This window comes from Enoplosus armatus, chromosome 14 (assembly GCF_043641665.1).
Source record: "Enoplosus armatus isolate fEnoArm2 chromosome 14, fEnoArm2.hap1, whole genome shotgun sequence".
Lineage (NCBI taxonomy): Eukaryota > Metazoa > Chordata > Actinopteri > Centrarchiformes > Enoplosidae > Enoplosus > Enoplosus armatus.
This window is the reverse complement of record NC_092193.1, coordinates 15,128,669-15,152,245: the sequence shown is the minus strand read 5'-3', so window position 1 is coordinate 15,152,245 and position 23,577 is coordinate 15,128,669. Positions and strand designations below refer to the sequence as shown.

The 23,577-nt window shown below is 43.2% G+C and overlaps 1 protein-coding gene across 3 annotated transcripts; it reads left to right on the top strand.

Moving 5' to 3' along the window:
* The first annotated feature begins 27 nt into the window (after positions 1 to 27).
* Positions 28 to 22,801, top strand: LOC139295985 (ephrin type-A receptor 4-A-like). Of its 3 annotated transcripts, XM_070918219.1 has the most exons (21): positions 28 to 121; positions 770 to 837; positions 3,341 to 3,538; positions 3,816 to 3,926; positions 4,345 to 4,699; positions 12,784 to 12,939; positions 13,654 to 13,779; positions 13,972 to 14,187; positions 15,789 to 15,913; positions 16,058 to 16,217; positions 16,325 to 16,436; positions 17,228 to 17,286; positions 17,469 to 17,582; positions 17,678 to 17,863; positions 17,964 to 18,025; positions 18,208 to 18,417; positions 18,680 to 18,853; positions 21,128 to 21,315; positions 21,385 to 21,394; positions 21,577 to 21,722; positions 22,684 to 22,801. In XM_070918219.1, exons 1-21 carry the CDS (start codon positions 28 to 30, stop codon positions 22,799 to 22,801), a joined length of 2,988 nt encoding a protein of 995 aa, XP_070774320.1. The 3 variants fall into 3 exon arrangements, with proteins under 3 accessions (XP_070774320.1, XP_070774319.1, XP_070774318.1); XM_070918218.1 differs by lacking the exon at positions 21,385 to 21,394 and having other exon boundaries at positions 21,537 to 21,722; XM_070918217.1 differs by lacking the exon at positions 21,385 to 21,394 and having other exon boundaries at positions 21,128 to 21,319; positions 21,535 to 21,722.
* The last annotated feature ends 776 nt before the right edge of the window (positions 22,802 to 23,577 follow it).

The window sequence follows — 23,577 nt, the reverse complement described above, 5'->3', positions numbered from 1 at the left end:
GAACACACACGCTTTCACACGGCACACATGGCTGCACATTTACGGCGAATATTTTCCACGTTCATCTGGATAATAACACTAGTTTCAAGTTCGAGGACGAGGATTTATCCACCCAACGAAGGTGAGTGAGGAGGGAAGCTCCGGAGCTGTGAGACACACTCGGGTTTTCCGCTCCCGCACGCCGGGAGACGCCGCAGCGTGCGCGTCCTAGGACGGTAAAGAAAGCGGGGCCAAGATATGCGTGAAACTTGTAGAGGCAAAAAAAAAAAAGTTGGATTTGTTCAAAATGTCACAGTTGTTATTTCTCCTGGTTTCTCGCGGAGTTTTGTCCCCGAGGAGTTCAGCTGCATGTTCTCTGTCTCCAGTGCTGTCACGAAAACCTTTTGTTTCGTGGGTATTTCCACATGATGTGGCCTCTGTAGCGCACACTGGTGTGTACAGCTCTGACTTTATTTAATTCATTAACAGTTAAACCTCCAAACTCACACTTTCAGGTTGTTTCTTTAAGCATGAATACGGTCTGATGCCACACAATCAATACTACAATTAGAAAGGTTATAGACTCTACTGATATTTTGTAATAGAAATGACATTTATGTGGTGATCTTGTGGTGTGGTTAAGTCTTAAGTGCTAGAATGTAACTTATTTCTCACTGCTAAATTATTGTATTTAATTATAATATTGAAGCAATGTAAGCTGTTTGCCCTTAAACCACCTGCATGTCTGTGTGTGTGTGTGTGTGTGTGTGTGCGTGCGTGTGCATTTTAGTGACCCTGCTGGATACCAGGACAGTGCCAGGAGAGCTGAAATGGGCAGCCAGTCCCTCAGAGGGAGGGGTGAGTGGGAGCTCTTATTTTTTTATTATTATTTTTTTTATACAGATACACTGTTTACAACCTGCTCTCTCTTTTGAAAACACACTCACCCTATCTCTCACTCACACACACACACACACACACACACACACACACACACACACACTTGGTCCTGAAACTGTAAAGAATCATCCCACAGATTTTGAAATGTGCTGTTGTTCAGCAAGCCTAAGTGCTAATATGAGATTGCTGGCGTCGTGTTTGGCACACAGAAAGGCATAAACCAGCTTGGTGGTGGGTGTCATTTTTTTAGGGACTTTTACTACCATGCAGTTGCCAGAATGAATCCTGGAAATATCTATTTTATATCATATCCTCTCATCTTTTTGTACTTTTTGTTGTTGGTACATTGTGATCTGCCATCTTTATGTCTTCCTCTTCCTCTCTCTCTCTCTCCTCCTCCTCTCTCTCCCTTTTGCTCAGTGTCTCTCTCACCTCTTTGTTGGTTTAAGAGTTATTGGTGAACTTGACTCTTATTTCTTCAGTCACCATGCTCTCATTTTCTCACATGCTGCTTGATTGACGGGGTCCTGGTCTGCACGCACTGAGCTTTTGATTACAGGCACCCCCCACCTTTCGCATCCCTTAACTACGCGCGCGCACACACACACACACACACACACACACACACACAAAACACCATCTCTGTATGGTTGGGGCAAATGCAAAGCTTTTTTTCCCCCTCTGACAGCTGTGATTTCTGCCTGCTGACAAAGACTCCAAAAGAGACAAGGAGGCATCATACCCCATGGCAGCAAAGACACACACAGACAGTACAAACATACAACAACACACACAACACACAACGACATGACCATGTGCTCATGCTCTCGCTCATGCGTACACGCTCTTACATTCACATACTGTACACAGAGGGGTGCAGTTACAGAGTAAAGAGGAGGACCGATGCTGGGTTTTTTGAGGCCGATACCGATGTTGATATATGAGAATAATAAAAACCTGATAATGATGTCAGCCAATGTCTAAACGTTAAACTTTATCGTCCAAAATGACAGTGAGACTGCAAATTTTAAGCAGTAAACCTCACTGAAAATTAAAAAGTATTTAAAAAAATTATATATTTAATACAAAAAGCCTAAATAATTAACTTGAATTAGGAAAAGTTTAGGTCAAATGTACATGAAAATGAAGCCTGTGAAACATTTACAATTTCTTTTTGCATATCAGCCAGTATATACACCAGTATCAATCTATCAATATATTTGTAATAAGCCAAGATAGGCCAATAAGATCGGCCCTGATGACATATCGATCAGACTCAATTAGACACACACTCACACGCAGACCCCCCTCCTCCTGAACACACACACATTCTGACATTCTCTGACTCTCCCTCTCTTTTTCTCTCTTTCGACACGGCGCATTTAGTGTGTATACAGCTCTCACTAGAGCAGATTATTATTCAGTGGCAATAAAAAGCCAATTTGGAGTTGGGAGGCTCAGCGGTCATTTGAAGGGTCACAGTACAAGGCAAATAGTCAGCTCTATTGAGATGGATGGTGCAGTGAAGGTTGAGTCTGCTCCCCTTGTATGGAAATGTGCCTGTAAAAACCTTGGAGTAGCAACAAATCTGAAGCACTGTCCACTGCAGAATATTGATACAAGAATGAATGTTAGCTGGTGAGATTTCAAATGACAGCAGTGAATTAGAGGATGCGCCCCAGCATCTGAAATGTATTTGATCTTGTTTTTCTGTATTTATGAGGACCAACATTTCCTCAAGTGGACAGAACAAACACAATAAGTTCTTCACAATGTGCTGTTTTTTCTGGTCACTACGTCTGTGTAAAGCTTGTGTCTACTAGGGCTGAGTTAGTTAAGTATGAAAATCAACTTTCAGGGACTTTAGCCTTGCTGAATCATCACAGTAAACATTTAGCCACATTCATTTGTTCTCAAAATTGCATCATCATATGCAGCTGCCACCAGGGACTCTTAATTTCAAGTAGTTGAAAGTAAGTTGAAAGAAAATAGTAACTCTGACATCTGAAACTTGAGAGCCAGCAACCTTTTGAATACAAGACACTTCCACATTCACATGATCCTTTTCACAACATCTGCGTGTCTACCTTGTTTCCCAGGTTCCATTTTTCCCACAACATCACTGAAAAGCGTTACTTAGCAGCTAATTATTAAATTTTAGATGTCAATGTTTATTGAATAAGAAAAAGTTTTAACCTGCTCTTAACTGCTTTACCCCACGGCAATTTCATAACTTTGGCATTTAATGTTCACTGATTAATGATCACTTTGGTGGAGCATCTGTTTTAATAACGTTTCAAGTCTCTACGAATTGATTTTCATACTGTTGGCATGAATTGAAACCAGTGGAAGCCTGGAAAGAAGGAAATCAATCTAAATTGTTATGGTACATATTGTAAAGTGGTGGCCTGTAAAGTATAAACAGTAGTAACACAATTGTATCTGTGTTCTTCGTTTGCAGTGGGAAGAGGTGAGTATCATGGATGAGAAGAACATCCCCATCAGAACATACCAGGTGTGCAACGTCTTAGAACCCAATCAAAACAACTGGTTGAGGACAGACTGGATCCCTCGGTCCGGCGCTCAGCGAGTCTACGTTGAAGTCAAGTTCACCCTGAGAGACTGTAACAGCCTGCCAGGTGTCACCGGCACCTGCAAGGTAGAAGAAAACATACTTCTAATGTCTTGACAGATTATAATGGTCATTGTATGGATTTCGGATAAAGGCTTGACTTCTTTAACATGTTAACTTTTATGCTAATTAGTTAATGGACAGACTGCTGCTAATGGAGCTGTATTATATATTACAGCTGCTGGTTATTCAAGCACAAACCCCCCTTTGACTCATTATCATATTAAGAGAAAAGATGAGTGCTGATGATGATAAATAGACGCCTCAGTCTGACTTTTTTTCCTCCGTCCCTTTTGTCTTGTAGGAGACATTCAATCTGTACTACCACGAGTCAAACGAAGACAGAGAGAGCTACATCAAAGAGAGCAGCTTCATTAAGGTGGACACTGTGGCAGCAGACGAGAGCTTCACCCAGGTAACACTAAACAACTGAGTCAGGCTTTGAGTTCTTTATCCTCCCTCCTCCGCTCACTTTAATTTGCTCTTATCTTGAAAATAAAACCCCCTGTGGGCACTTAGCTGTGATTTTTTTATTTGTTTTACAAGCACTTTTATCTTGGATGTCCATTCTGCCCTCCCAGGAATGTTGGCAAGGTGCTTCTGCTTAGTCTTTACTAAAATTACTTCTTATTTTCAGCATTTCAGGCATTACAGCTTATTTTACCTTTGCAATCAATAGAAGCCAATCTGGATGAGAGCCAAATGCTGAAAATGTGAAGATCAGCCATGGTTCAATAGCAACTCCCACTTTAGATTGAACAATTATTGAATTAGGGGGCTGACACACTTTACTGAACATTTCATTAATGTAACGCCATTCTCTTTCCGTCCAGGTGGACGTTGGTGACCGCATCATGAAACTGAACACTGAGGTGCGTGACGTAAAGGTCACGACCCGGAAAGGTTTCTACCTGGCCTTCCAGGATGTTGGCGCCTGCATCGCTTTGGTTTCCGTCAGAGTTTTCTACAAAACCTGCCCGCTCACCATCCGTAACCTGGCAACTTTTCCCGACACTGTTACCGGGGCTGACACGTCTTCCTTGGTGGAGGTCAGGGGGTCTTGTGTCAACCAATCAGAAGAGAGAGAGGAGCCTAAAATGTACTGCGGTGCTGATGGCGAGTGGTTGGTCCCTATTGGTGGATGTCTCTGCAGCCCAGGATATCAAGAGAAAGGTGGCACATGTAAAGGTGAGTGATGCTGGCTGAGAAGGAGCTTCTGTAGCATAATTTGTTGTTGTTTGTTTTTGTGATGCTCTGACTCATCCGTATTGGACTCAGGCTCTCCGCTCCCCTTGTGTTGTTACTTCTGAGTCCCATGTCTCTATGAGTAACAATCATTAGTGCTCGAGTTAACAAGCTATTCGCTAATGATGGAAAACTGTGACAGCGATTTGGTTTGTGTATTAACACCTGCTTGATTATTCTGTGGATTGATTCATTATTATCAAGGATTTTGTTTAGAATTGGTGTCATCTTAAAGGGGATACTCACATGAGTTTAACCATGCAGTATGTGCATCAACACCACAACAAGTTAATCAGCGTGGGTGTTTTTTTTTTCACCTTTTACACAATGATGGTGAGATGGTGAGACATTGCTTCTGGGCAAATGTAGTTTGAAGATAGATTAACAACATAAGACTGCACTTACAACTTGCAATCCATTAAAGTTGCTGCATAAATTACACTTTTTTAATGGCTAAAAGTAGCTACTTATCTCTTGAATAGTCAAACACATTTGAAGGGAATTGGCATTTGGATTTTTGATGGCAGATAACATTTTTTGACAACAGCACCAACTCAGACGCCTTAAAGGAATAATTCGACATTTTGGGAAATGCACCTATTCACTTTCTTGCCAAGACTTAGATGAGAAGACTGATACCAATCTCATATCTGTCCGTTCAATATGAACTTGGAGCGCCAAGACTGGAAACAGGGGGAAACAGCTTTTAATAGCCTGTTTCTGGCCAAAGGTAACAAAATGCACCTACCAGCACCTCTGAAGTTCACTAATTAACATCTTATGGATGCGCTGATGGTTGCCTAGCAAAGTCACAGTGATGACATGATGATGTGTTTTTGTATGGATTGAACAAAATAGATGTTATGTGTCAATTAGTGAGCTTTAGAGGTGCTGGTAGGCGGATTTTGTTAACTTTGGACAGAGCCAGGCTAGCTGTTTCCAGTCTTTGTGCTAAGCTAAGCTAACTGTCTCCTGACTGCAGCTTATTTTTAACAGACAGTCATGAGAATGATATCGATCGTCTCATCTAACTCTCTTGCAAGAAAGCAAATAAGCGCATTTCCGAAGATGATGAAGTATTCCTTTAAGTATTGATCTGTACTGGTAAGAGGAGATAGCAGTAACAGAGTATCTACCATCAGCTTCTTTGAAGAGTAACCCCCAATAACTGATTCACATTATATTACTCAGTTTGAATATACCGTTATCTCATGAAACTTTATTATGCTCAATCTAATCTGTTTATCTTTTAATATATCCAAGGTGTAAAGTGTTTTTTAAGTCCTGCAGTATCAGTAGAAGATCTCAGTGTGAGGTGTGCTGACATAACAACAGCCATCTGGACAAAAATGTCTTTCTATCACTTACAAATCTGGTCTGAACTTTACGGTAACAAATATGCAAGCTGTTCACACCTCTCACCAACATACATGTGGCGTGGATGACGTGTAATGTTTGGAAGTGACTGCGGTGATAGTGAAGACGACTAAATGTGCGGGTTTCTGTGAGAAAGCGGGGTGAACGGGGGGCAAGAGACTCGGTGGAGACACTTTTACAACATGGCTTCACTCCCCCTATTCAGACACATACACAACACACACACAACATGTTTGCTCTCACACACACACACGCACACACAAATGCACATGCAGATGGACAGAGACCAATAGAGAAAAGGGAGAGCGACTCACTGATCTGCTCCCTCGGTTTTATTTATGAAGCCTATCCCAGCAGGCTAATTGTATAACAAACAGACCCATAATTCAAAGCGAAAAGAAGAGATGCTGAGAGAGAGAAAGAGGAGAGATGGACATAAAGAGAGGGATGCAGTTGGTGCCAGTTGGATAAAACTTTTTTTCCCCCCTTTTGCAATAAGAACAGCAGAAGCCAAAGATTTTCTGTGTGACAAACGTTCTCTAAAACCTTCACCTCGCTTGCCCCGTTTGTTCCTTCTGAAAAGAAGAGGAGGTTTGCGGGGTGGTCCCTGAGGCCTGAAAGATGTTCCTCCTCAACTAGATTTAGGAGAGACCCTTGACTCTGTTGAACCTCCAGCAGATGTGAAGTGCCATCTATCTATCTGCTGCTCTCTTCTCCGTCTCCCCGTTCTCACTGGCTGTCAGGTTGTTGGCCGGGCTCAGCTGCCTCAGTGGAAATCCATCAAAGTCTGGATGAATACCGAATGCTGCTCAGCGAAAACTCTGACCCTGCAGTATTGGATAGACGCCTTAACACTTCTCCCATTTTAAGTTTGAAATTCGTAGAGAGAAAGGGGGGGGGGGGGGGGGGGGCAGGGCGGGATGGAGGGAAAAGGCAGATTGAGAGGAGATTTAGACGATCTGTCTCTCCTCCCGTCATTGATGTCAAAAGGTTTCTAGATCTTCTACACTTGCGTGCCGTTACCCAGTCAGTATAACAGACACTGGCAAAGACAGATAGACAGAAACTGAGTGGATATAGCTTGAGCAGAGACACCTGGGATTGCAAGTGGGTTCATACTGAACAATGCAGGAAAAAAAGGCAATATCCTCATTTTGTGCACCAAATAGCTTATTCGCTTTCTTGCCGATAGATGAAAAGATCGAGGAAGTCACAGAAATAGTCCTTCACAAAATCCCTGGTATAACAGGGGTTGTTTCTTCACTTTGGTTTTTGTAGGTATTATACAAACCAGACATGACGTGTTGGCAGTTTTTTTTTACCTTAACCTTAACAGAGCCAGGCTAGCTGTTTCCCCTGCTTTCAGTCTTTATGCTAAGCTAAGATAACCTTCTCCTGGCTTCCTATTTAACAGACAAATATGAGAGTGGTAACAATCTGCTTTATGCTTTAGCTTTGTAATGCATTTTAGCATCCCCAAAAACTCCTGTTGAGTTGAACTTAAACAAGAGTAGACTTAGCTAAAGTGGCGAAATGTGAAAAGTTCATTTTCAGTCTTGACACAGAGTAATGAGGATGGAGAGGATGAGAGGAGAAGCTCTGGAGAGGAAGAAGGGATTAGATGTTGAATGGGGCGAGAGGGGGATTGAAAGAAGGCCACTGACAGCAGAAGGCATCAATACAGAGCTGCCCCTCCCCCGCTGGGGGTTCGTCATTGGGTGCAAAGGGGACGAGTAGAGAAACACAAGAGAGAGGGAACTCCCCCTCTTTTCTAAACCCGTGGTTAAGACCGAGGTCATGACTGAGCCTGATGAAGACGTCAAAAACTCTGACTGACAGCCACACACACACACATACAGAGAGAGTTTAGCTGCAGAGTGCAGGGTCATGACCGAGGTAGATGAAGACGTCAAAAGTTTGACAGCTGCGATCCGTCTGGGAGGATCGGAAACGAGGGAGGAGAGACAAGAGGCAGAAAGAGGAGAAACAACAGAGAGAATGTGAAATGTGAACGGTCGGAGAGGCGTAATGAAAGAGGAGCCTTCTGCTTTTTTGTTTCACTGTCTCTACGCTGGCCTCCTTTTTCTGTCGTCTGATTTTGCTCAATTCTGCTCACTGCCTGGGAGGGTTGGAATGCTTCTCTGTGTGTGTGTGTGTGTGTGTGTTTCTGTGTTTCCTGTGTCCAGAGAGATTTCATGGTTGTGCTTCTTTCCAACGCACCTGCAGTGTCTCATCAACAGCAGAAAGCGTTTGGACGAGAGGGATGAAAGGAGGGAGAAGAGGGAGGCAGAGAGAAAGAGAGAGCGGATGATAGAAAGAGTGCGTAATCGCTGTATTCAGTCCCTCTAATTATTGCATTGCATTTCTGGACTCTGGACATGTTGGATTGCTGATTTAGTGTGTGTGTGTGTGTGTGTGTGTGTGTGTGTGTGTGTGTGTGTGTGTGGACGATTGTACATGTGTGTGTACTGTATCTCTGATTTTCTGCCTAACAAAGCCCTCCCTCCCATGTACTCACAGTTTGGAGGCCTGCCCAGGAATGCCTAGAGAAGAGTGTGGTGGAACAAACAGAGAGGAAAGAGTGTGTGTGTGTGTGTGTGTGTTTGTGTGTGTGTATATGTGCACGTATGGCAGGTGACAAAGCAGGCAAAAGAATGGCACAAGTGAGATCTGAAGCAAGCCAAACCCAGGTGGGGGGAATGGTTTGCATTCCACCATCACAATCAAAGTGTGTGTGTGTGTGTGTGTGTTTCTGAGTGTGTGTGTGTGTGTGTGTGTGTGTGTGTGTGTGTGTGTGTGTGTGTGCTATTGTCTCCTTCTCCCAGGTTGTTCTTAATGTAGAGGAGGTTTGCCAGCTCCACCAGTCCGTCTGTAGCTCTCTGGCATCAGAACAAGCTCCGCTCTCTGCCTCTCTGTCTTGCTCTCATTATCCCTCCTTTCTTTTCTCCAACTCTTCTCCCTGATCCACGGTCAGGGGGGTGGGGGGTGTTGCTGCTGGTGGCGGGGGGTGATCTGTGTGTGACGGGGAGGGGTGGGGGGGGGGGGTATTGTTGTAGAGCCCCTTTCACATGCTAATGTTCACACTGTTGGCTTCGGGCAGGCACAAACACACATAAATCCACACACATTTTCTCTTTAAACCACCAGTTTTTGTGAGTATTTAAATTTAGACAAACTTAAAGCTGCGGCTTCCACTGGGCACATTCCTAAGTGCAAACTTTAAATGCAAAGTGGTGGGAGAAGCTAGAGCCCGTGTAAGATATGAGATGAATTTGATACCAAGCTCTGTGTAAAATGCAGCAGGCTGTGCTTTCAATGAAGACATACAGTGGGGAAAAGATAAGAATCGCGGCTTATCTCCAGCATTTCTGTGGGTTTTAATTAACAGGGCATGACCCCTGTGATTAATAGTGTCCCTCCCTCTCGCGTGACAGTCTATCAATCCGTCCATCCATCCGTCAATCTGTCCCTCCCTCCATCCATCACAGAGACAGGTGTCAGACTGGAGCAGTCAGGGGTACTTCCTCCATCTACACCCCTCTGCTGGGAAGGAACAAGGGATGATGACAGATAACAGGGGGTCAAGGAGAATACACACACACACCCGCACATACAGTGTGCCGACAGGGCTCTTAGTTGGATTCGCAGGGAGCTGCATTTGCATTTTAGGTAGCAGAAGAATGCATATGCAAATGCCGACAATGCTGATAGTAATCAAAGGGCACCTTCCCCTCCTCTTCACTCGTTCTCTTTTTCTCTCCTCACCTCTTTATCTCTCGTTCCTTGTCAGTCTTTTTCTCTCGCCGTCTCTCCCAGTCAACCTTCCCCATCCTTTACACTCTTACTCACTTTGTCTTGCTTGTCTCAGGCAGACGAACAGCTGATTACAGCCCATTCACTCTGCTGCTAACAGGCAGAATATGCACAAGCTCATAGACATGCACACATATCCATCCAGGCTTTCATCAGGCTTGTCTTATCAGCATGTGTGTCTGTTTGTGTCCACATCTCTCACAGTTTACTGCTCAAGCTCAGGCTCTGCGGTAGCGTAGGGTTAATGTCGGGTTAATGACACTCTCATGAGCTCTTATTCCAGGTCAGCTGCAATCACCCCCCCCCACCCCCTGTTGAAACCAGCGCTAAAAAAGACACAAAAGGCTACACACAACAGAGAGAATAGAGACATAAGAGGGCGCTGAAGGAAGTTTATGGCTTCAAATACTTCCTTTCTTTCTCTTCCTCCTTCTTTCTGTGCTCTGTGTTGGAGACAAGGATAGAGGACTGGGTGGGACAGAGACAAAGGCGGTGAGCTACCCCCTGGCAGAGTCTTGTTTAGCCCTATAATCAACCCTTAAGTCCATAGCAGGTCAAATACTTTTCTCTGTCCTTCTCCGTTTAATTCCCTCTCTTCTCTTTCCCGTCCATGGCTTATGAATCTACATGGATGGTTAAAAACAAAGGAATGTGCACAACAGCAGGAGAATGATAATACTGTATTTTATCTTGCATTAGATGGTATCAGCTGGCACATTATGATGAGTCATTCACTAGATGAAAGCCAACCTTATCAGCTGTAAATGTGTTTATGAATTTACAGGTTTCGAGTGCTCAGTCTTCAGTCGTGTGTGTTTGTGTGCGGCCTCATTTGGATTGGTATCGATATCGAGCCATAAACGCTGCTAGCCGGCTTCAAAGCTTTCTGGAGGTTTGACACTTGGAGAAGAGAGGGATATACAGAGATACAGCAAGAGTGAGAGAGTTATCAGAGACACAAAGACAGATAAGTAGAGGTCGAGGAGGAAGTGCACGGGGAGCGAATGAGGGAGGTTGTGAAAAATGTGAAAGGGAGGGCAAATGAGTGTGTGAAAGAGCAAATCTATGGAGGCTCGCGCAGATGGGCCTGGATGGTCGGTGTGAGTAGATTACAGAGGAGACTTCCTCCCTCTCATCTACTGATGAGAGTGTCATAAAGCACTCTGACACACTCAAACACACACACACACACGTACGCGCACACACACAAACACACACACACACACACACAAACACACACACACACACACACACACACACACACACACACACACACACACACACACACACACCATTCCCACATTCCTATCCACTCCCACTGGGATGTCTTCATCTCCCTTGGAAATGTGAAAGGGTTGAAGAAAAAGGAGAGAACCGGGAAAGATGGTGGGATTGAGGAAGGAGAGTGAATAGGGTGTGATGATGAAAAAGAAGGTGTTGAAAAAATGATTGCAGTGGAAACAAATGAAGGATTTCCTTCTGAAATTAAAGAGAGAGAAAAAAACAGCTCTAACCAGCCACACATTGCCATCTCTTTTGCTTCGCCAGTGGATGTCAAGCGGTATAATTATGCACTCATTTATTGTATTGTTGCTCTGTCAATGCATGAATTTCTTGGTATACAGAGAGAAGATTTCTCTCCCTCCACTCCCCCTCTGTCTCTCTCTCACCCTCTCTCTTTCTCTGTTGCTCCTCTTTCATATATTTAAATGTCAATTATATTTGTGTGGGCTGTCGGCGCTGTGGAGTTTTGATGTATTCAGTTCTAGTGTTTCTGGTTTCTGTATGTGTGAGTGGGAGCTCATCAGTAAGTGTTCTTTTAGGTGTTTCTTTCTTTGCTCATCAAAATCAAAGATAAAAGAAGTCATAGTGCCCCTCCCCACCATGCTATATCTATATCTCCCTCTAGATTTTTCTGTACAGTTGTTTATCTTCAAATTGAAATGCAGTCCATGTGTTGATTAACTTGTTGTCTGGGCTGTCTGAGCTGTCAATATGGAAGACAACAAAAGACTGTATCAAGGGTCAGGGGTCAGCTGGCCTGAAGTCAATGTTGACTCCACCCCCTTCAGGGTGGTCTTTAATTGCTATAAACTAATAACATGGATATTTTAAAGGTGTCCTGTGGAGTGTTTCTCACCAAAACACATTGGGTGTGTTCTCATAAAACATTTACAAAGTTTTTCAATATTTTGAAACCAGCATTGCTTGGCATTTTATCAGTGGGACAATATAAAACTGATTGTGCACATTAGGGCTGCAACTAATGATTTATTTTCATTTTTGATTAATCTGCTGATTATTGTCATGATTCATTGATTAACTGTAGCAGCTGCAGCAACATTAAAAAAAATCCTATCACAATTTCTCACAGACCGTTTTGACATATTTGAATTGCTTATTTTGTCCAACTAACAGTCCAAAACAAGAAGACATTCAGTTTACTGTCACAGAAGACAAAGAACACCAGAACACCATCTTATGAGTTGTAAATAAGCCTGTGGTATTTTTACTTAAAAAAATACTAAATCAATTGTTGCTCATTAATTTTCTATTTTCTATTAATTAATCGACTAATCGTTTCCGCTCTAGCAAACACACATGTTTATTGTTTGATAGTTGAGCATGAAATACAAGTAAAACTGAGACCTGCTCATCAAGTCATTGCTCCACAGCGCCACTAGTGCTCAAAAACGCCACAGGGTACCTTCAAACAAATACTGTTCAAGGCAACATTTTTAGTGTCTTTGGTAAAGTCTGTGTCAATGTGACCTGTTTTTAATCGACATTTATAAATTAATTTATGTTTAAATCTCTTTCTCTTTGTCCCTCTGCAGCCTGTTCTGTTGGTTTTTACAAGGCCAAGTCCTCAGATGCAGGATGCTCCAAGTGTCCTCCACACAGCCACTCGCTCAGAGACGGGGCGACTGTCTGTGACTGCAACTCTGGATTCTTCCGTGCTGACAGTGACCCTCCCTCCATGGCCTGTACCCGTAAGAACACACACACACACACACACACACACTAGTAAAACAATACATAAGTGAAAACACAGACAATATGTGTGTGCATTGCTCGCAAATAAAAGCAAAAAAAATCCACAATCATTGTCTCCCAACCTCTCTATCTCTTCCAAACAGAGGGAGACACAAACTTGTCTGAATGCCACCCCTGTTTCATGATCCCATTACTTATGACTAAGCCACCATCTACATCCTGTCTGGGAGTGATAACTAAAGACATTGAGAAGTGAATAAACGTCCTCGCTCTCTCTCTCTAAGTCTCTGAGTAGGTCCTGTGTGACAGACTTGGAGACCTCGGCCTGTGTGTCATAAACTTAATTATGCCTATATACAGCACATGGTTTCCTTGGCCTGGGAAAAATGAAAACACGCACATACATACACACACACACACACACACACACACACACACACACACACACACTCTGTCTCTCAGACACACACACACACACACACACAAAAAAAAAAGAAATACCACAGAAGAAAACATCCAACCCATCAAAAACATCTCTGAACAGTATGGTTTTCAGTCTGATGCCAGATGTCTACATTTCAACCCATGCCAGCAGCTCACATCAACCCCCCCCACACACCCCGTATACTTCCCCTTCCCTTATGTGGAGCATATAATGTCAGCCTGGTTGGTTGTGTTCATGCTAAAGCTTTTCCCTGTCTGCTCTTCAGAGCCTCCGTCAGCCCCGCAGCAGCTCATCTCTGTGGTGAACGAGACGTCGGTGGTCTTGGAGTGGGCCCCCCCTCGTCGGCTGGGAGGACGAAGTGACACCAGCTACAGTCTGGAGTGTCTCATCTGTCAAACAGGGGGCCACAGTCAGACTAGCGGTAAAGCCCTCCCCAGGAATCGCAGCATCTCCCAGCCTGAGGCTCAGCACAGTGGCCTGGGGATGCAGTCAGACCAGGGGATTGTGGGATCTGAAGTCCAGTCAGGGAGAGGTGTCTTCCAGAGCAGGCCCGTACCTGGAGATTACCCGAGACCCGGCTCAGGCTCCATCTCCAGCTCTCAGCTCTGCCTGCCTTGTGGCTCCGACGTGCTCTTCTCTCCCGGCCAGGCCGGCCTGAAGACCACCAGGGTGGTGGTGAGCGAGCTCAGGGCCCACACACACTACACCTTCATCGTCCACGCACGCAATGGGGTCTCCCAGGCCAGCGGTGCAGGGGCAGCCCAGAGCGTGTCTGTCACCGTCACCACCAACCAAGCTGGTGAGAGGAAGTGTTTGAGTGTGATAAATGTGTTTGTCAGATTGTTGACTGTTGCAGCAACACAAAATGTGCTTATAGATGTTGTTCGTAAATGGGTCAGCACAATGCGAACTGCTGTTCACTGCACGTGGCCCCACAGGGAAGCAAAGCCCCATGAGTATTGTTCAAAAGTGTGGAGGCATGATATGAACAAGCTCTGTATGCTGCTACATACTTGCATGCTGAAGCTAGTTTCCACCTTAAACACTTCAGTACTGAAAAACAGCTGTTGGTGATGTATTTATGCATCCAAAATGAGTAAGGAAATGTAGTTGGAATGCTTCCTGAAACACGTCCACTGCATCTGTACTGATGAAACACAGATGTTTGTTTCAAGACAATCTTGTAACCTGAAATCCATTTTAAGATATAAATATATTACATAAAATAAATTTGCTATACATTTGCGTTAAATTATAAATGCAGTCAAAATAAATTAGCATCACTTTTAAACATGAGATGACCACATTGTAAAACTGTATAAAAAGACTGTATATTGCAAATGCACTTCAAATGCATTGTTTACATAATGCTACAATAGAGTTTGAAAGAAGAAAATTGATCAATGATGAATGAACAATGATGCAAGGACACATCCAACATAGAGCAGGCAGAGAGGCCAGTTTCTCCACTAACAACAGCATCAACGCTAATGAAACACAGTTACAGTTCTTGCTTTCTCTCAACTGGGGACTCTTGCTCTTACTATCACTGTCATAGTTGCCATAGCTATTACTCTGTCCTCCTACACCTAACAGCAGCAGAATTAATTATAGGGGTGTTCTCAAGAGGATGTCAGAAAGCATTCTGGGAAATGTAAATCACTGACTTAAATGCAAATAGACAGAGCCATTTGAGGGGAAAGTAGATGCGACGTAGTAAATTACAACACTACATTGCAAAACTGTTACACATAACAGCATTAGGGTTTTCCTTGTGTCAGCTCTTGACCACAGAAGTGTGTGAAAAATCACCCAGATTTTATGGTGTGTTTCATTTTAGTTGTGAAGGTGTCGGCTGGTGTGTGGCGCTCCTCACACATGCTCTCCATTAGTTTTCAGCGTTTACTTTTTTTTCTTTTGCTGTTACATCTCAACTGTCGTTGCTTTAAGTCTTTACGGTGGCATTTAGGAAAAGCCACACCTGCTTAGTTCCAGGTGCCCCGGGGAAATAACTTAGCTGTGTGTGCACAGCATGAGAGCTGTCTGGGATGTGTCAAGTCCAACCTGCACCACCATATGGCCCCGATATCATATGAACAGCCACAAAGGAGGACAAACGCCATACAGGCATGGAAGAATGGAGGCATGTAAGAGTAGAGAGAGTGGAGAATGAGGCTCGTCTAAGGACGAATAGAAAGAATAGGAAGGAAGGAGATTTCGGTCAGTTCTCAGGTGCACTAGGTCAATGGGATTGTTGACAAACAGGCACTATACATACCTTTGAGCTGCAGGGCTGTGATGTTATCTTATTAGCAGCACTGTAGAATATACAGTATGTCATTCTGCAAAGTTATTCTATTGTCACTGAATTATCTCCCCCCATCTTTCTCTCCCTTTCAGCTCCCTCTCCGGTGTCGTCCATCCAAGCCACCGATGTCACCAGGCACAGTCTGTCGTTGGCGTGGCAACAGCCGGATCGACCCAACGGGGTCATCCTGGAGTACGAGGTCAAGTTCTATGAAAAGGTGAGGCACCCTTAGGTTACTGCAGCTAGGGAAGCTGTCGGGAATGTCAATACGCTGGCACGCTGTTTGTATTTCACTGATGGCGAGGATAGATTTGCAGTCAGGCACTGAAAAGAGCCCCTTCTTTTTGTCCCGTCTAATCAGGATCAGAAAGAGAGGTCCTACCGCATAATGAGGACCTTCTCTCGGAGCGTCGATGTCACGGGTCTCAACCCCCTAACTGTGTACGTGTTTCATGTGCGTGCTCGCACAGCTGCTGGATACGGAGATTTCAGCGCCCCGTTTGAGTTCTCCACCAATTCAGGTATTCTGACAAGAATGTTCAGTAGTGTTTTTCGACGATGCATTAAAGTTTGTGGTGACAAAGTTTATAACTGTCTGGGTGGTGACTTCTGTGTCCTTCCTTGTTAGACCCCTTCCCTCTGATTGGAGAAGGAGTTAACTCAGCCTTCCTGCTGCTGTCTGTCAGCGGGGTTGGAATTTTACTGCTGATATCTGCAGCTGTCTTCATAATTAGCCGCAGGTAAACACACACGCACACACGCACACACACACACACACACACACACGCATGCACACCTATAGGCTTGTTAGATTGCCTAGAAATTTCCCATGTCAATTTCTGTACTGCCTCTACCTTAACGACTGCTTTTGACCAAACTGCCTCAATGTACACAAACAACACACACAACGCCCCGGCTATTGTGTGGCTAAATAATGTGTGTGTGTTACCTGAAGCTTTTAAAGGGGATTAGAGTGGAGACAGTGATAATCCCTTTGTCCCTGACTTGTCATTACTGTCTCTTCAGCAGCACAGCTTGTGTGTCAGCTTCCGCCCTCTCTCACACACACACACGCATGCGCAAGTGCCCACAAACACACACATTCACACAGACACACCTGCTCACCCACAATGGTGTTTTTGACAGTTTCTTTGTTTAATGGAAAACACCTTTTATCTTGCGCTACCTGAGGCATCGCCCCTCCTCCCTCTCTCCCTTAAATGCTTTCATCTGCTCGCTCTGTGTCTTTCCTGCAGCCGGTTGCTCTGTGTTCTCATTGTCATTGCTTTCTATTGCGGCAAATCCTAAAAAACCCAATGAATGCACGGCGCTCCTGGGACAAAAAAACAGACAAAGTTAAAAACAATGTGACACATATGCCCCTTTGTCAGTTCGCTTAACTGTAAAAATCAAAACATGTGAGAAGTGGAAAAAAACAGGAATGCTCTGACAGACTCCCTTGTCTTTCCTGTGTGTGTGTGTGTGTGTGTGTGTGTATGTTCAATATCCATCATATCTTATGTCTCATCAGGAGGAGCAAGTACAGTAAAACAAAGCAGGACTCAGAGGAGGAGAAACATCTTAACCCAGGTACTGCATGCACACATACTGTACTGTAAAAAAGGACAGATGGATGCTTTTTTTCCTTTCTCTTCGATCCACCTGCACACATCTTATACACATGCTGCCAAAAACATTTACATAACATATGCAGCAGTTATACAACTCATGTTTCTCACCCTCCTCTGCATCCCGCCTCTCCTCCATGGCAGGAGTTAAAATCTACGTGGACCCGTTCACCTACGAAGACCCCGATCAGGCCATCCACGAGTTTGCCAAGGAGATTGATGTTAGCAGTATTCACATCGAGAGGGTTATTGGCATGGGTAAGCCTGGCAACGGTGCTCGCGTGCACACACACACATAAACCCACACACATGCTTACTTGGCGCTGACTCTGCTGTTTGCTCGATGCGTGTAGGAGAGTTCGGGGAGGTGTGCAGTGGTCGGCTGCGTGTGCATGGAAAGAGGGAGATCTACGTGGCCATCAAGAGTCTGAAGGCGGGATACTCTGACAAGCAGAGGAGGGACTTCTTGTCTGAGGCGTCCATCATGGGACAGTTTGACCATCCGAACATCATCAGGCTGGAGGGCGTCGTCACAAGATGTGAGTTGTTGACAGCATCGGCAAACTCTTAGGAGTGGTAGTATTTGGGTTATGTGCATGTTGTAATTCAGCCTAATATTCTAACTCTTTACCTGTTTAGGTAAGCCATTGATGATCATCACAGAATACATGGAAAATGGATCCCTGGATGCTTTTCTTCGGGTACATGCACTTTATCTTATTTTCACTCTGAAAAAAACATAAATGTAGCTTTTAGCAACATTTTTCCAGTGTCCTGAAAATATACCAAATCACAGATGAAATGCACTCAGTCATGACTTCCCAGCGAGTTGTGGGCGTCCATGCTAACCTGCTCTCCTGTCTCTGTAATGTCAATGTTTCAGAAACATGACGGCCAGTTCACAGTGATCCAGCTGGTTGGCATGCTGCGCGGCATCGCCTCAGGTATGAAGTACCTGTCAGACATGAGCTACGTTCACAGAGACCTGGCGGCTCGAAACATCCTGGTCAACAGCAACCTGGTGTGCAAGGTGTCTGACTTTGGCCTGAGTCGGGTTCTGGAGGACGACCCAGAGGCTGCCTACACTACAAGGGTAAGACACACACAGAAGTGATATATACACACAAACTGGATCCAAATTCATTGTTGTTCATCACTCAAATTAAACATTTATGGCCTATTTATACATTTCTTTTAATTTTTTGTTAAAAGCTGCCTTTCTTATAGACTCAGACAACGCATAGACATCAATCAAAGAATAAATCTTCAATCAATGAGGCAATCAATTGAGACAAAAATCAATGAATGAAATAAACAAATTCCATTATTCACTGAACCAAAATGACTTTTAGGAGGCCACTGGGACTTATCTTTCCCCTGGAGGGAAGATCCCCATCAGATGGACGGCTCCAGAGGCCATATCCTACAGGAAGTTCACCACGGCCAGCGACGTGTGGAGTTACGGCATCGTCATGTGGGAGGTGGTCTCATACGGAGAGAGACCCTACTGGGACATGAACAACCAGGACGTGAGTAAATTCTTCCATCGTCTAAACCAGTGGTTCCCAACCTGAGGGTCGCCAAAACTCCATGGGGGGTCGTGGGGGTGTAAGATTTTACACGTGTGTGTATGTGTGTATATATATAAGATATAATACACATGCATTTAATTCATTTCTGTGAAGAAGACAACTAAATTTAAGGTTTATTTTAGAAGTTTATATCTTTATTTATCATAGAGCCTGGCTGCTTGGACTATTAAAACGTATGTATGATAGCGAAATTAAAAGAAAATCATAACACTGACATAGAATTGTGTTCCTAAAAATATAAGGAAAAATTGTCTGATACATTGCAATATCCACAGGAAACAGTCTATTCAGAATTTTATAGAAATTGCTAGTTTAATCAAAATACTGGATCGCCTCTGTTATTATTGTATAATGAATTCAAGGAGTGAATGATTTAGGACAAGAAAACAAGAGTGACTTCACCCAAAATGTTCTTTAAGGTTTCCCTTTGCTTTGTAAAACTGTTAGGTATGATAGTTAGAAGTCGCTCTGTAAGATCTAATGAATGTTTACGGTTTGAGTAACAACTCGAAGGTTCACCTTCATTTTCATTTCCAAATAAGTGGTTTATAAAATATGGTAAAAGTGGGGATTTGCTTAAAAGCTGTCTGTGTGATTGCTCATGTGGCCGCCCCCGTGCACTCTGTTGTGAAATAGTCTGTCAGATTTTAGCAATGAAGCTGATGAGTAAAATGTTATCATAACTGAAAGGGAAGATGGCCAAAAATATTAACACTCAAGTTTCTTCTTTCTCAAGTTCTAAACAGCTGTTTACAGCACAGCCTCTGAACACATTGATAACCATCAACATTAACATCAGTTACAGTTTTCCTTAAACATAATTTGTGTGCTGTGAGAAATCAAATTCAAATTAAACTTTTACTTCCGTTCAGTCCACAAATTGGACTTAAATTAACCCCATTGAAACAGATAAATAATTGAAAGGGGCACCACTTCTTTAGGATGTTTTAAGAGAAACGTCTGGAGGAAAATAAGTCGTCCTCTGTGTGACGTGCTGAATTCTGACCTCTTTGACCCCTGTACCATTTAAAAAATATGAATTAAGCCTTCAAATCATCCAGCAGCAAGCCAAGATTTTGTTCACCAGTCTGGACATTTTATTGAAGATAAATATTTAGACTTCATAAATTTCACAGAAATGGCTGCATAGTGTTATCCCTCTGCCAAGCACTCACTATATAAATGTCGGAGTGATTTCGTTGTTCTGAACAGTTTTTGAGATCTGAGACAAAAATCCAGTTTCAGAGCAAATTGGCAATCACTTTGCTATCAAAGCTTGTTAAGTTTGAGTAGGTCAAAGAGCCAGTCATGGCATATGGAAATTTTCAAACATGATTGATTTCATCTGCAGCACAGTTGTAGTGTAAGAAAACTTTCCTGATGAGACATTTTATCCATCTTATTTACTTTCTTTTCCTTTTCTTTCAGAGCAAATTAGTACACGCTGAGTCATAACTCTGATGTCCATCATGAATAAGCGTCTATGTTTATTTCAGCATCAAAGTTATGCAGTGATAGTTGCCTGTACATCATGAGTACATTGCAAACATGAACTGCCAATTTGTCAAAATGTAAACAAATAAAGTTTACATCCCCAAAAGCCCCTAAAATAATTCAAACTATAGTTCCAAAACTTGCATGATTGTCCTCCAAATAGGAGTCAGACAAAGGGAGACTCAGAGTTACAAAGTCCATTAATATGAGCTTTTTTCATGTTGTAATATAATATTCGTTTTGACGGTACTGAGGCTCAAAAGTGGTCTCAGTTGTGTCTGGGCGGGGGGCCCACAGTGTCAGACTTAGAAATCTCAGATGAACAGAATTGTCCCACAGTATAATGTACAAAGGAAATAGAGGATCTGCTCACAGCTGCTAGAAATTAAAATAAATGCCGATGGCAGTGAGACAGCTCTGGAAAGATCTTGGGAAACAACAAAAAAGTAATAAATCTTCAGCTTTTTTTTTTGGTGAAATTGAATTGGCAGTGGTGTTTCAAAGTGGCAGTTTGATTGATGTCTGTTAGCGCACATATTTCATCATTTCCTTTTCAAAACCGCAACTTACAATGATTTATTTTATGCTAACTGCAAACACAAGATTCTGTGACATTAAGTATACAGTATGGTGTGCAGTGTGGAGTATTAGTATACTATTAGTATACAGTATGGAATTGGGACAGACACCCAACCTCCACCTCTGTCCTTCCTTTAGGTGATTAAAGCGATCGAAGAGGGCTACCGTCTGCCGGCTCCCATGGACTGTCCTGTGGTGCTGCATCAGTTAATGCTGGACTGCTGGGAGAGAGAGCGAGCAGAGAGACCCACCTTCAGTCAGATACTCAACATGCTGGATAAACTCATCCGTAACCCTGGGACTCTGCGCCGCACAGGAGGGGACAGGTGCATACTTTACATGTAAATACAGGCATAAATGATCACATACATACTGTACATATCCATTTAATATAGCCAAACACGTGTATTCATACTGTACTCACACCCGCACCCACATTCTTTCACCCAGATTATTAGGCCCTCATGCACACTCCTTCAATTGTTATTTCACACTCCTATTTCAGTACTTTGCCACCACCAACCTCTCGCTCTCCTTGTGTTCACAGACCCACAGCCACAATGCTGGAGTCAGGGGTGGGTTCAGAGGTGTGTGTGTCAGTCCTACCGGAGGTGTGTGTGCCAGAGTGGTCGGTGTGCGAGTGGCTGCAGTCCGTCGGGCTGGAGAGGTACAGAGACACTCTGGCAGCGGCAGGATACACCAGCCTTGACAGCCTCCTGGCCCTCACACACCAGTAAGCGCACTTTCATGTGAAAATGGATTAAAGTGAGAGTCATCGCATTTCTTAGTGTAAAGACTTACAAACATACAAACAGAGTCGCATCTCAGATTTTACCCTAACAGCCATGCTTGAGTCAAAACAAGGAAAATAAATGATCATATATTAAATCAGAATGAGAGCCATCTTTATTTTGTAGTATTACGGTAGTACAAACTTTTTATTTGCATACGCAAATAAAGACACCAAAATTAGACACCTTTACACTTTGTCAAGATGGCAGTCGATGCCTTACTGCATCTGAACTATATAATTACACAAACATGTCCCATTTAGTGAGTAATGTGAGCAGGTTTCTATTTTGTCAAACTGTGAAATTCTCTTTTAATTAAAGATGAACTTTTTATTCCCCTGAAGTGATTTTATCCAACTAAATGGTACTGTCTGTTTGTCCTCTGCGTCACAGAGCTCTGTAGTCATCCATAATCTATTAAAAACACATAAAGGAATCATACCAATGCATGGGTGATATATTATGGCCCTTGAAGTTGAATGTAAAACTTCTGCAACTGCATTAAGTCACTGATCATGCTCAGGGAAGTGGCTTCTTGTTGCTTTACTCTTTTATGTGTTTTAATAGTTCTGAATGACAACGGAGTTCTTGCACAAACTATATCAGGCTTTGGCTCCACAGACAGCTTGATAATATGGTTGTAGCTCAATTGGTAGACAGGGTTGGCTATTAATTGTCAGACTGGTGGTTAAACGGTTGTTCACGTGTCCTTGAACAGATACTGAACCCCAAAGAGCTACGTTTTTGAGGGAAAATGTAACTCGCTTTGGACGGAAGTGTCTCAAATTTTCCTGAAATTGGTGATGACAAAAAAGAGAAATCCCGCCAGGCCTTATCCTTTGAATTCTGCATGCTGTGGCTTTGTGTGTGTGTGAACATATATCTCTGTCTCTGCACCCACAGGGAGATGGACAGACTTGGAATAATCACACCGTCACACCAGGACATACTAATTGCTAGTGTGCAGCAAGAAATGTTGTCTCAAATGCAGCACATGCAACACACAATGGTTCCAGTCTGAGCCGGAGAACGGATACAAACCTGTTTTGAGAAGAATTTCATTTACCTCATCCATGCACTTTAGAGGGACTTTTCACCAGTGGAAATACAAGGAGAGCGGAGTAAAGTGAGAAATATGGAGTGAAAAGAAGAGAGAGAGAGAAAAGCAGCACTTTTGTGAACTTCCATCCTGTGGAGTTTTCTTAAAAAACCATGATCTGGACGTGGCCACAGAAAGCATTAAGCTACTGCGAGCTTAGACTGAAGCCTCATCCTCTTATCCAGTTTCTATTTTTCATTCTTTTATTATCTGTTTTGTGAAGGCTGACTTGTAAGGCTGTGCATAAGCAGAATGGCTTCCAACTTTTCTTTTTGCTGCTTTGGGCTTGACTTGAATAAAATGTGTTTTGTGTTTGCTGCGTGCGTGCGTGTGTGTGTGGGTGTGTGGGTGTGTGTGGCTTGTGTGGTGTGCGTTGTGTGAATGCACACAACATGGGATCTCCCTTGTCAAGACGTCAGCTATCTTTGAATATTCTGAATATGCAAAGTGACCCGAGAGAGAGAGAGAGAGAGAGAGTGAGAGGAGCCGCACAGAATGTATCATTACGAGCTCTTACCTGTTTCATACTGGAAGATCATACTAACAAACTGTATGATTTGCTTGTGTTTTTTTTAATTGTTCCGTGTTTTTTTTGCTTTTTGTTTTAATTGTATGAATTATGATTTCTGTTGAATTAGACATTTAGAGTAGAATGTCATCCATCTGTGTCAGTTGTATATGTCTCTTTTGATGCTAAG

Coding starts and splice junctions, on each gene's coding strand:
- LOC139295985 (XM_070918217.1), top strand. CDS start 28: ATGGCTGCACATTTACGGCGAATATTTTCCACGTTCATCTGGATAATA. Junction 18,026..18,207: donor CCCTGGATGCTTTTCTTCGG/GTACATGCACTT, acceptor TCAATGTTTCAG/AAACATGACGGCCAGTTCAC. Junction 21,723..22,683: donor CTCCTGGCCCTCACACACCA/GTAAGCGCACTT, acceptor CTGCACCCACAG/GGAGATGGACAGACTTGGAA.